At 39.1% G+C, this 12421-nt stretch overlaps 1 protein-coding gene across 3 annotated transcripts in view; it reads right to left on the bottom strand.

Moving 5' to 3' along the window:
- The window catches only part of nme7 (NME/NM23 family member 7), a 140501-nt gene that overhangs the window by 20066 nt on the left and 108014 nt on the right, over positions 1 to 12421 (bottom strand). For all 3 annotated transcript variants that reach the window (XM_069889270.1, XM_069889269.1, XM_069889272.1), the window contains 2 exons: positions 10913 to 10981; positions 10158 to 10259 (listed from right to left, as the gene is read on the bottom strand). In XM_069889270.1, coding sequence (XP_069745371.1) covers positions 10158 to 10259; positions 10913 to 10981 — 171 coding nt within the window. The remainder of the gene's footprint in view (positions 1 to 10157; positions 10260 to 10912; positions 10982 to 12421) is intronic.

The raw sequence follows: 12421 nt of genomic DNA, 5'->3' as shown, positions 1-12421 counted from the left end.
ACTAATGGTAATACTATAACTACTATATAAAGTTTACTTCCTACTGCACTCATACATGCACTTTATGATATAAGATTAAATACTGTCCCAAAGTTCTTATTAAAACTATAGCACAAAGTCTTCGTATCGTTTGGGCGCTTTCCGGTTTCGTTTTGGCCTGCCTGCGATATTGTCGTCACTTCTCGGTTGTTCACTCTTGGCTTCGGAAATACTGCTCGCCACGGCTTCTGGTGTTTCTGGCGCTCTAGTCACTTCATCAGGAGTGCTGGTAACTGCCTCTGGAACATCATCAGGTCTCTCAGTTTCAGCATCTCGTATTGGCCTTTCAACCTCTTCACTCGATATATCTCTGGACTGGTACCTTTTTACACCTGATACATTTCTCTTATACAGGACTCCAGTCGGAGACTTGACTGTCACCATACTGCCACTTCTGGATACGACAGTATAGGGTTGATGGTAATAAGGTGTGTCTAGCTTACCACCAGTTTCATGCCTCACTAGAACATGATCTCCTGGCATGATGTCTGAGTACTTGGCTCCACGTTTCGAATCTGTGTACAGCTTTGCTGCACCTTTCTTTTCAGTATCGTGGTCCCTCATCTCCTGATCGTCTCGGATTTCCTTTATTTCTGGCATTTTTGTGCGGATTTTTCTCCCAAAAAATGCTTCTGCAGGACTTTTTCCAGTGGTTGCATGAGGCGTTGCTCGATAGACAGCCACATAAGATAGCAATGCTTCTCGCCAATTTTGTCCTTCTGCGTGTGCAATCCTCAATCGTTTTTCAATGGACTGATTTTGTCTCTCTACTTCTCCGTTGGCTTGCGGCCATTTCGGAGTTACTTTATAATGGTGGATACCTGTGGTTCTCATGTATTCTGCAAATGTCTCTGAAATGAATTGTGGACCATTGTCAGAGTATAATGTAACAGGTAATCCATATCTTGCGAATATCTCTGCTAATGCTTGTATTGTTTTTTCAGTGGTTGTGGACTTCAACACCACGTACTCATAGTATCTACTGTAGTAATCTATCACTACCATAATTGATTCACCCGTTGGTAAAGGTCCAAGAAAATCAACAGCTACGTCGATCCATGGTCCTGTCGGGAGTTGCGTACTCCGGATCGGTTCTGGCGGATTACTCCTACTTGTGATTTGACATCCGTGACAAGTTTTAACAAATTTCTCTGCGTCTTTATCACAACTTGGCCACCATACCTTGATCCTGAGGTTTTGCTTGGTACCAACAATACCTAGGTGTCCTTCATGCGCTAAGGATACGATCTTCGGTCTCAATCTTTGCGGAATCACCAATCTGCAACCTCTTAATACACACTGTCCGATGCAACAAAGTTCGTCTCTAATGGGAATGTAAGCCTTGTGAGTACACTTGTCCCATTGTCCACTCTGTATGCATGCATTCTCTTACTTCCATGAGTTCTGGATCACGTTCGGATTCTCTCTCGACCTCCTTCGTAGTCACAGCTTTCGGTGTCGCCTGAATAGCTACGAAGCATACAAAGCTCTCTGTTTCTGTTCCCAATTCTGACTTGGATTGTGGACCACCATCCTTCACCAATCTGGACAGCGGATCTGCAATGTTTGCTTTCCCTGCTATGTGGATTACTTTATATTTGTAGGGTTGTAGTCTGAGTACCCATCTCTCTATTCTGGCACATGGTTTGGATCTAGGTGCATAGATCACCTCTAATGGCTTATGATCTGTGATGAGTTCAAATTCACTGCCGTATAAATATGCATGGAACCTCTCACAGGCCCATACAAGTCCGAGTGCTTCTTTCTCTGTCTGAGAGTATCTTCTTTCCACATCTGATAACGATCTGCTGGCATAGGCAATGATTCTTGGTCTTCCATCATGCATCTGGACCAATACGGCTCCTAAACCAACCGGGCTGGCATCCGCTATGACTTTGGTTGATGCCGCCGGATCATAATATCCAAGAGTTTTTGCATCTGTCAGGCTTTGCTTCAGCGCTGTGAACGCTTTCTTCTGCTCAGATCCAAAATGAAATGGTACTCCTTTCCTAGTTAGTTTCCTTAGTGGTTCTGCCACTGTAGCAAAATTAGGAATGAACTTTGCACAAAAATTGACCAATCCCAGGAAACTCCTCACCTCTGTTGCGTTCTGAGGTGCATGTGCCTCTGCAATAGCTTTCACCTTGGCCTCTGCAGGGTTTAGTCCTTTCCTTGTAAGTCTGTGTCCCATGAAGTCCATTTCTGACACACCGAACTGGCACTTGTTTCCATTCACGGTAAGGCCTGCCTCCTGTAGTCTAGATAGTACACGCCTCAACCGTTTGTCATGCTCTTCCTTCGTTGGTGCATGGACTATGATGTCGTCAGAAATGTTGGCAACTCCAGGAATGCCTTGAATCACTCGATGGATTTCATACTGGTAGATCTCCGAAGCTGCATTAATTCCAAATGATAGTCTCTTGTAACGATACAATCCACAGTGAGTCACAAATGTAGTTACATCTCGGGAACCTGGATCCAGCTCTAATTGATGATAGCCCCATTTCAGATCAATTTTTGAGAATACCTTGCTGGTAGTTAGTTCTTGAAGTATTTCCTCCACTGTTGGTATAGGGTGTCGTTCTCTAATTATAGCTTCATTGGCTATTCTCATGTCAACACATAGTCTTATGTCACCCTTTGGTTTGGGCACAATCACTACGGGACTAACCCATTGTGTCGAATGTTCCACCGGTTCAATAATGTCTTGTTAGATCAATTCTTTAATTTTGGCTTCGACTTTCCCACGAAGTCCAAACGGAGTTCGGCGCATTGGTTGTGCCTTGGGTTTGACCGTTTCATCTACCGCTAGCTTCAATTGTCGACCTTTCAGCTTTCCTACTCCTTGGAAGACTGCGGGGAATTCTTGCTTCATATCCTTGTATGACTGAATTGAACTGACACAAGCTCCAATATGAAGTATTGCCAGGTCTTGCGCTGTGCTTCTACTCAGCAATGGCTCTCCCCTCTCTTCTATGACCATAAACTCTGCTTCGGTGTACTTATCTCCAGCTTCAACAGTTGCAGTAAAACATCCAATGGTCTGCAATGGCTTGGTTGGTGTGTATGGATACAGTTTCTTGGAACACTTCTTTGAGGTACAGATGATCTTTTTCCTTTTCAACTTCTCCCATAAATGTCGATCAATCACATTACTGTCACTGCCTGAGTCTACAATGACCTGAACTGTCATTCCACCAATGATCACTGGGACTTTCTCATGATGTACTTCATTCAACGTAAATTGGTAACAACTCTGTTCCTCCTGGGTATCATCATCGTCACCGTCTATCTGGCAAATGGTATCTTTCTTTCCAGGATACTTTCCTTTCCCCCAGGCTTTGCCTTTGGAAGTTGTACTCTTCCTCTTCTGGTCTGCATTGGACTTGCTTTTGCACTTCTTTGCAAAGTGGTCCTTACCTCCACACTTTCTGCAAACTTTGCCTTTGGCCGGGCAATATGGGTCTTTTCCAAAGTGACCTCGGTTTCCACATCGATAACACTCCACGTCCTGTGTCGACGTAGATCTTGGCTGATTATGGCGATGTGAGAGCCTCTTAATTTTCTGGCTTGAGTTGTCTTTCAGGGTCATGGTATGAAATTGCCCTTCAACAGCCTCTAATGCAGCAGCAATAGCTAAAGCATCGGTGAGTTCCAACTCACTCCCTCTTTCCAGTAGACGTCTTCTGAGTTTATCTGATCTGCAGTGCTGTACGACTTGATCCAATAATTGGTTGTCCAAATCAGCTGGCATGTAATTGCATCCAACAGCTAGCTGGCGTAGTCTCGTCACGTACTGAGCAATTGTCTGGCCATCTTCTTGTCTCGTTCTCCGAAACAAATGGCGTTGAAATGTAGCATTCGGTGTCACTACATAGTGTGCATTTAATGCATCTACCGCTTTCTGGTACTCATCCTTCCTTCCAGTATTCAAAAGTGTCTTAAATGTTTCCCGAACTGAGGGTCCTGCAGTGAAAAGAAGTAACGCCCTTCTCTGCGCTTTTTGTTCAACTGTACCGGTATCTAGAAATAGGCCACGACTGTCGGCGTAGGATTCAAATTCTTCCAGCCATGCCTTCCACTTCACACTTACAGTGCTAGCATCACCCGTTGGGTCAAAATGAGCAATTCCACTATGTGTTAGAAAGTCACCGTCTGCCCCAGCCATGAGGAAATATTCCAGCCCCAAAAGTACTGAGACAAAGAGAAAATTCTTATCACCTTGAAGTTGTCTGCAATCCTCTGTAATCTTGTTTAGTCTTTAATTTTATTCAAGCTTCTTTCATCCTCGTCGCCAATGTCACATTTGTGGCCCGAAATGTGAAGTTAATAAAACATTAAACACAAGTTTATCAGGCAAACTTCTTAGTGTCTTTTTATTCTCCCGTTTCCTTTGTTCTCCTGCTTGTGTTCTTATCTCTCTCTCATACCACGTGACTTCCGGTACATCTCATTCATATTCATTATCATGACAGATATGCCAATAGTGCAATGAGTTGTTAGAGCTCGCTATAAACATACTCAATAAAGAAAGCTACACCAGAATCTGTCATATCCTTTCTGCCTTGGTGCCATCATCTGATGGTGTTTCTTCAGAACAACCTTGCATATTTTGTCATTGTTTTTAAATTTTTTAGAAATTAGACATACAGCACAGTAACAGGCCATTTTGGCCCACGAATCCATGTCGCCCAATTTACACCCAACTGACCTACAACCCCCAGTACATTTTCAAGGGTGGGAGGAAACCAGAGGCCCTGAAGGAAACCCACGCAGATGCAGAGAGAACATACAAACTCCTTACAGACCCTGGTTCCAATCACTAGTGCTGTAAGGGCACTGCGCTAAATATTATGCCAACCGTGCCATTCTACTACTAATATAAAAATTATTGTTTAAAAGGTTTCAAGATTCAAAATTCCTTTATTGTCATAACAGTACAGAACATGCAATATTACATGATATTGCCTACTGACTGCTATAAGGCCGAGCCGCCATTATTGTCACCTGGTGAGAGAAAGAGAAGCAAAAGAGAGTCTCTTCAGAGTCACTCAGTGTCCGTGGATTTCCCTCCAGCAGTTTCTGCAGCTGCACAGACTCCTATTCGATCCATCAGCAACCCCAGCTCCAGATCCAAACCTCCAACAATTAAGAAGCCTTCAGCAGTCAAAGCCCTTGGGAGACCCTCTTGCCTCACCACCCACTTGAATCCCAGCTCCAATACTTGGTTCCTATGAGCCAGCCTCCAGAAGATCACAACTCATGTGGGTCCCCCGACCACAAGTCACCAGCAGCATGGGTAGGTCTCTCAGCCGCTGAGTCCTTCACTGGCTGCCATCGTGGTCACCATCCTGTAGGATTGTCTCCTCTGCTTCTCCTTCTCAGCTTGGGAAGGGGGGGGGGGTGTTTTCCCCATTTCTGGTGCCTTGCGCATCTGCTGCTCCCAGAGTATGCAACCCTACGAGCCACATCTGAGCACAGGTGTCGTTATCTTGGGAAACACCTCTGGTTGCAGGATTTTAGTTTACAAACACCACTGGCTCCTCTAAGACCCCATTTAATGCCTGTACAGAGTTGCCAGCATTGAGTGTCTGCTCAGCAGACACTCAGCAGTACTGAGTGTCTGCTCTCCTGGGTCCTCATCAGCGGCTCTGGCAGTGCCAACATCATCCTCTAAGTTCATCACCATCCAACAGTAACCAGAAATAGCTATACGTATGCAGCATGGAGAACTAGTTCTGGAGCATTAACAATTCACCAGGTACGTTTCTTCTGATTGCCACGGTAGGCTCCTGGGACTGTACTTTGAATCTCTTCAATTGCTCATTAAAAAACATGGAATTGAAGTAAGCTTCTAAAAGACACCAAATGAATTTCTGAGATTGTTGGAACTGACAAGAAGATCTCCATGTAGTAAACACAACTTTAGATATTCAAACATGCAGGGTAGTACCCATTACATTCTAAATCTAAGCTGATTAATTCTCCATTCTCATATTACAGTTTGATACATAGTTTCATGGGATTAAAAAAAAAACACCAAATTTGGAAAGAGAGCTAAATTATTTTAAAGCAATGTTTTACAATATTGAGCAGCTCAGTGTTTTTCACGTTGTGATACATTGCATCTTCAAAACAATGTTCTTGGTTTTTGTTTACTGTGACAAAAAAAAATCACCACGCCAAAAATATTCGTTTTGATAACGGAATTCTTTTCAAATTTATACATCTACAGTGACAACAATATTGCTTTTCAAGGCAATAATTGTTAGCTTGCAAAAGGTGGGAGTAGAATGGGCAATTGTCACTGCAATTAACAATGTTTTATGCTGTACAGTAACAGCATCACATGCTTGGATGATTCTAATTTCTATGTAAATAAACTTTTAAATTACAATGAACGATTGTTGGAGAAACTCATTTTTGATGTTAACAAAATAACGAAGCATTGGAATATGGCACTGAATTTCCAGTATCACATGCATTTTTATATAATGTTGAGAATTGTCATACACACTTTCTTGTATGTCTGATTACACTAATGAAACTACATGCTTTAGTATCCTAAGCAGTCTTTTGCATTTTTTCCTTGATGGTCTATCTGGTATCAGAGACCTGGAGTAGACAGACAGATGGGGACAACGCTTTTGTTGAAATGAAGGTAATGATGATAAATTTGAAAACAAAATGAGGGGATAGTACTTGAGGAGAGAACTATTAGCAATATCACTAACACCAGAATCAGGGCATGAATCAAAATTGGATTTAGTGTGAAGTGTTACAGACAGTACCTGATTGTTGCCACTCACTTCTCTCCAGATGTGAATGAGCACAGGCAGTATTAGCCCTTAATGTGGCAGTCACTAAATGCAACGGGAGCTCGTAATAGAAAGGAGGTTAAGGTGAGCTCAGAGAGCAGGAGAGTGAAATTAAAGTTACTGAAAGGTTTGGAGCCTTAGGAAGAGTAGGATTTTGATATATTGGACATCTGGATGATCCTTTTGGAGATTTTATCTCCACAAAACAACATGAAGAGATAAAGAGTCATCTAAAAAAGCTCAATGGTTTTCAAATGCGATCATTTGTCTTTCAGCAGGGTGTAACCGAAATTGCATCTTCAGAATCAAACATCATCTCATACAATCGTGCTTGATGCCCCTTTATTTAAAGAGTAACATACCATAATACTCTAATCCTAATTAAAGAATCATTTTCTTTAAAGTAATTTCATTCATATCTATGCATAATATTAAATCTTTTAAGAAATATTTTCTACACAACAATAGGCTTCAATCCCAATCAAGCTATCTTCAGTGGAGGAGCAATTATTCAGAGAAGACAACTAACAGCACATTTTGGAAAGCTGCTTGCCCTGATCCAAGAATTTCTGTGGCTTTATTTTTTGTTGCAAAAACATCGTAAGATGCAAGAATGTGATTATACATCATAAATCCTTTCTAAGATGCATCTTTTCAAAGCCTTCTTGACATTCCCACCAACTCTAGAGTTCCACGTTCATGACCACTCAGGGTGGAGTAAGAGCATTCTGTATGGTATTGATGTATCACAGGCACAGATACATCCTGTGTAAGCAGTTGGAGCACACTACCTCACAAACTACCCAGCTATTCAAACTAGGCACCTCTTTCCCCATTGGTCACCCTCTAAACCCACAAAACTAGAATAAATCATCAATCCAGAGGGACTAAGGAAGGGGGATGAGGTCCCTAGTTTGAGTAGCTGGGTAGTTTGTGAGGCAGTCTGCTCCAGCTGCTTACACAAGGCTTTTCTGTGCCTGTGATACATTGTTCAGTTTGTTCAGAATGCTGAACTGAGTAGAGTGATGAGCCACCTTATAGCAGTTTCAACTTGACAAATCTTTTAAACCGTTATGCTAAGGCACTATTTCAACAGTTTTACAAACAGGTTATACTCAACAGAGTCCATTTAAAATTATCAGTAAAAATTCCAGGACAATTTTATAATTTAGATATTTAATTTGCTTCTAAAGAAAAATGTCTTTATTGTAAACAATTTTAACTGACGAACCCTTGATGTATGGCCTCCTCTTCCAAGTTAAACGAATATGCTCAAGTGACTCATAGCTAGATGAACAGTGTTGTTCTTAATGGAAGTGAATACTCATTTCAAACATTGGATATTTCTTACAATCTTTTGTTGTTGAATGGGACAGCCAAGTAAAATGTACATTTAAAAAGTCCAGAATACCAGACTTGCTTTGAAAAATGTGCCCACGTCAGTGATTCTGAACTAATTGAAAACAGAACTACATCCAACAAAAAGATGGTTGAAAAAGATTGTTATCTATAATTGGACTAGCCAGTGAAAAACCATTAACTCCGAAGAATTTCTTAAACTGAGCCCAAATACTCAATCTATTTCCATTAACAGATTATTTGTTAATTTGGAAAAGGAAAATGGTAAAAACGATCCTAAAATGGCCAACATAGAAGTTTTTTCAGTAAACTGCAATTCCATTTCTAACCAGGAGGGGTGATTCACTGATTCAGCAAAATGTAACAATAAAAGTAAATTACGTATATTAATTGCCCAATAGTACAATCTAAAATCTGGGAGAGATAATCCTTCATTTAGTGCAGTCTTTTGAAGATGAACTTTATTTATATGTCTTATTCCCCTGCCAAATATACGTAGAAATAGCCGAATCCAGTGAGATGAAAGAAAGATTTGGGGATAAAAATTGGTACTGCTTGAAAAAGATATAAAAATGTAGGTAAAATATTCATTTTAATCAAATTAATACTTTCCATCATTGTAATAGATAAAGGTGACCATCCCAATAATGACAATTTTTCTATTGTCTTTGTTGGATGCAGGTTTCAAGGAATGGCATAGTAAAATATATTCAAAGTTTCAAGGATCTTTTTATTCAAAATAATTTTGCCTCTTTCGTACAATTATCAGCTAAATTTAATCTTTTCAATAGGCATTTTTTCAGATATTTACAAATTAGGCATTTGTTCAGTCTAAGCTTTTGGATTTTCTGTGAATTTCGAACACTAAAATTCATGATCTGTTTTTTAATATACAATTTTATTTTCATGGTGAATTAATAGCATGTATTTATAATAATTTATTGAACTTAAATTTAGTCCCCATGGCTGGGATCAAGAGAGATTGAGAATGAGACTTGAACGTAACATTGGTAGTCTACTCTCAGTTTGTGCAAGACATTGCTTATTACAATTTAAGGTGGTGTGTAGAACTCATACATTCAAACTTAAATTATCTAATTTCTATGCAGAAATGTAAAATTTTCTTGGCTTCTCTGATTGCTATGTTTTGGGAATGCCCAAATTTAGATTCTAGAAAGAGATTTTTCAAACTCTATAAAAAAAATTTCAAGATTAATTTGGAATCCTGTCCGTTAATTGCTCTGTTGGGATTTTCTCATGGTTCATATAAACCTTTATTGACATCTCAGGAAAAAGTCTAGATGAGCTATTTTATTAAAATGGAAAGGAGATACATCCCCTACTCATATGCAGCAGTTATATGATATAATGTCCTATTTAAGTTCAGAGAAAATCAGATATAATATTAAAGGTAGAAAGTTTCAATTTATGAAATTATGGGATCCATTCTTATCATTATTTTTATAATTGGAAGAAATATTTATTATATTTTTCAGTGATTCTTTGTCTGTTCTCTGGGGATCGCCAATGATTCCACATTATTATTGATTTTTTTTCATTACTAAACATATAAGGTAACCTTGACTAGAGGGAGGGGTTAGATATGTTTATAGATTTTAGCTTTTTTCTTTTCCTTTCTTCATTACTTTATCAAATTTCAATAAATGGGTCTGACATGGTTGCACATGTTACTTTTATCAATGCTTTAAGGTACTACAATTAACTATTGATGTAGTTTTAAATATTTTCTGTTTATTCATTTTTCTTTTTCTTTGTGTGCTTACTTATATATACATAAATCACTATGTAATTGTCATTTTTTTATGTATGCTTGTATGTTAAACTCAATAAAAACAATTTTAGAAAGTAAAATAAAACTACATTAGCAATTGGCAAAATACAATAACTTACATCAACTTTTAAAACTTGATCATAACTTACAGGATCTGATGGTCCACAGCATTCTCTAAATAACTTCTGAATCTCCTTTCCCTGCAATTCCAAGGCAAGGCAAGGCCCCGAACACAGTTCCATGACCATACCCTGTGGAAGGTACATCAAATCATTGGTAAGAAAAACTTAATGACTCTTCACACCCCCCCCCAAAAAAAAATCTTCACAGATTTTAGGATAGAAAACTAAGTAATTATCAAATGTTATTTTCTGATTTAAGAACACATTCAAGGATTTGTGTTTCCTCTGGAGCCATTGATCTCAGCCAGTAAAACTGGAGACTGACACTGCCACCTATAAAAAGTATTTTTTAAATAACTTTTGATGTCTCTGATGGAGACTACTGACTGATTTTGATTTATGAATTAATCAGTAAAATCTAGATAGTACACATGAAGTTCAATATTATATTTATTATCAGTTTTTCTGTCTTGGCATATTGAAGTAATGTAATGTATACTACTGTAGTCAGTGCATCTTGTGTACTTGTGTGGCTGCAACAAATAAGAATTTTGGTGCATGTTAGGAAGTTAGTAGATGCTTAAACTGAAATATAACTGTGATTAAAATCAAAGGATTTTATTTTGTGTGTTTCTCATGATAATTCTTAAACTGAGAGCTTACAAAGTCCAGACAGCATTTCATTGCCCACTGTCAAAATTAGTTAACTTGTATATTGTATTATTGCATTAAAGTTCCCCCCAGCCTTGCTGATTGTTTTTCATTCACCTTTACCTACTTACATTATATTCAGCAACAACTCCCTTGTATACTTCCAAAAATTCCTCTGCATTGGCTCGTTCTACATTAAACTAGGAGTAGAAGAGAAATAAAATTAACAAAAATTGATCTCCACCACATGAAATTTCTCCTCTTTCTAATTACCTCTCTGATAAAGAGATCCAGTTTATATATCTCAAGATGTACTTAACTACATAAAAATTAATATTCAACATTTTCCCATCTTCTTTACTCACAGAGTGGTTACTGTGTGGAATGGGCTTCCGGGAAAGGTGGTGGAGGCAGGGTCAATTTTGTCATTTAAGAAAGAGTTGGATAAGTATATGGATGGGAGGAGGATGGAGGGATATGGGGAGAGTGCTGGTAAATGGGATTAGAGGAAGGTACTTGGATCAGGGCAGATTAGAAGGGCCAAATTGGCCTGTTTCCGTGCTGTAATTGTTATATGGTTATATCTTCAAATGACACACCCAAGACAGGCAGTTCCAATCTTCACTTTCCCCTTGCCCACAGAAGGGCTAATTTTAAATATTAATCAGAAGTGGAACTTTAAGTCAAGACTTTTGGTGACAGTGAAACTGCTATAGTAATGTAGCTATTATGAAAGCACAATCCATAATATTTTTTAAAAAGTACATTTCTATCAAAGTGATGCAGTCAGAAAAATAGAGTCCAAAAAAAGCATATTTGTAGTTGTGTTAAATGGATTAATATGTGGCAGGATTTTATGGAAAACCCCCTTACTTTTCTTTATGTAGAAGAATGGGACTTACAAGTCCACATTCTCCTTCTCAGATTAATGCATTTACAGCTCAAATTCCAAAAGACACCAATTCTGACAACCATCACCTCCACAATCCTGAAATTCTGTGCAGATCTTTGGAATGGAGCTTGAACCCATAAACTTAGAATCAGGATGTTGTAAAGCATCTAACGTGCTGGAATACAAGGCCCACTGACAATTTTCTGAGTATTCTTGTACCTTTTAAGGTCCATACACAGGAGCCTCTTAACTGCATTGCTCTAGGGGAGGGATTAGGTATGATGAATTTGAAAGAAAAAATTAATTCTGCAATGTAGCCATAAGTGCAGAGAAATGAAAGCAGAATGTGACAGTAAAGGGCAAAACACACAGCACTAATTGTTCAACATTTAATGAAATCAAAATGGAGGAAAATTGTGTTATAAAGTTAAAATAAGAAGCTCGTAGCAGCACTATAGATTGAATACAACTCCCAGAAGTCTAGCGAACCGGCAAAGGACGTCATGATGTGAGGTGTGTGGTTCAGCGTCTTAAAATGAATACGTGCGTGACTTGAGTAAATGAGTTCTGATTTACTTGCAACTGTGTGTGTCATTATTTCATGTTCATCAACCACCACTGGGTTTTCAGTGGCTACAATTGGTGACCCCGACGGGTCCAAAAACGAGCTTTTGGACCATATGGATACTGCAGCTGTTCCTGTTAAGCTACTGCCCTTCTGGACATCGGAACCAGAGCTGTGATTTTG

Source organism: Narcine bancroftii, chromosome 7 (assembly GCF_036971445.1).
Source record: "Narcine bancroftii isolate sNarBan1 chromosome 7, sNarBan1.hap1, whole genome shotgun sequence".
Lineage (NCBI taxonomy): Eukaryota > Metazoa > Chordata > Chondrichthyes > Torpediniformes > Narcinidae > Narcine > Narcine bancroftii.
The sequence above is the reverse complement of the archived record's forward strand: the minus strand, read 5'-3'. Positions and strand labels throughout refer to the sequence as shown.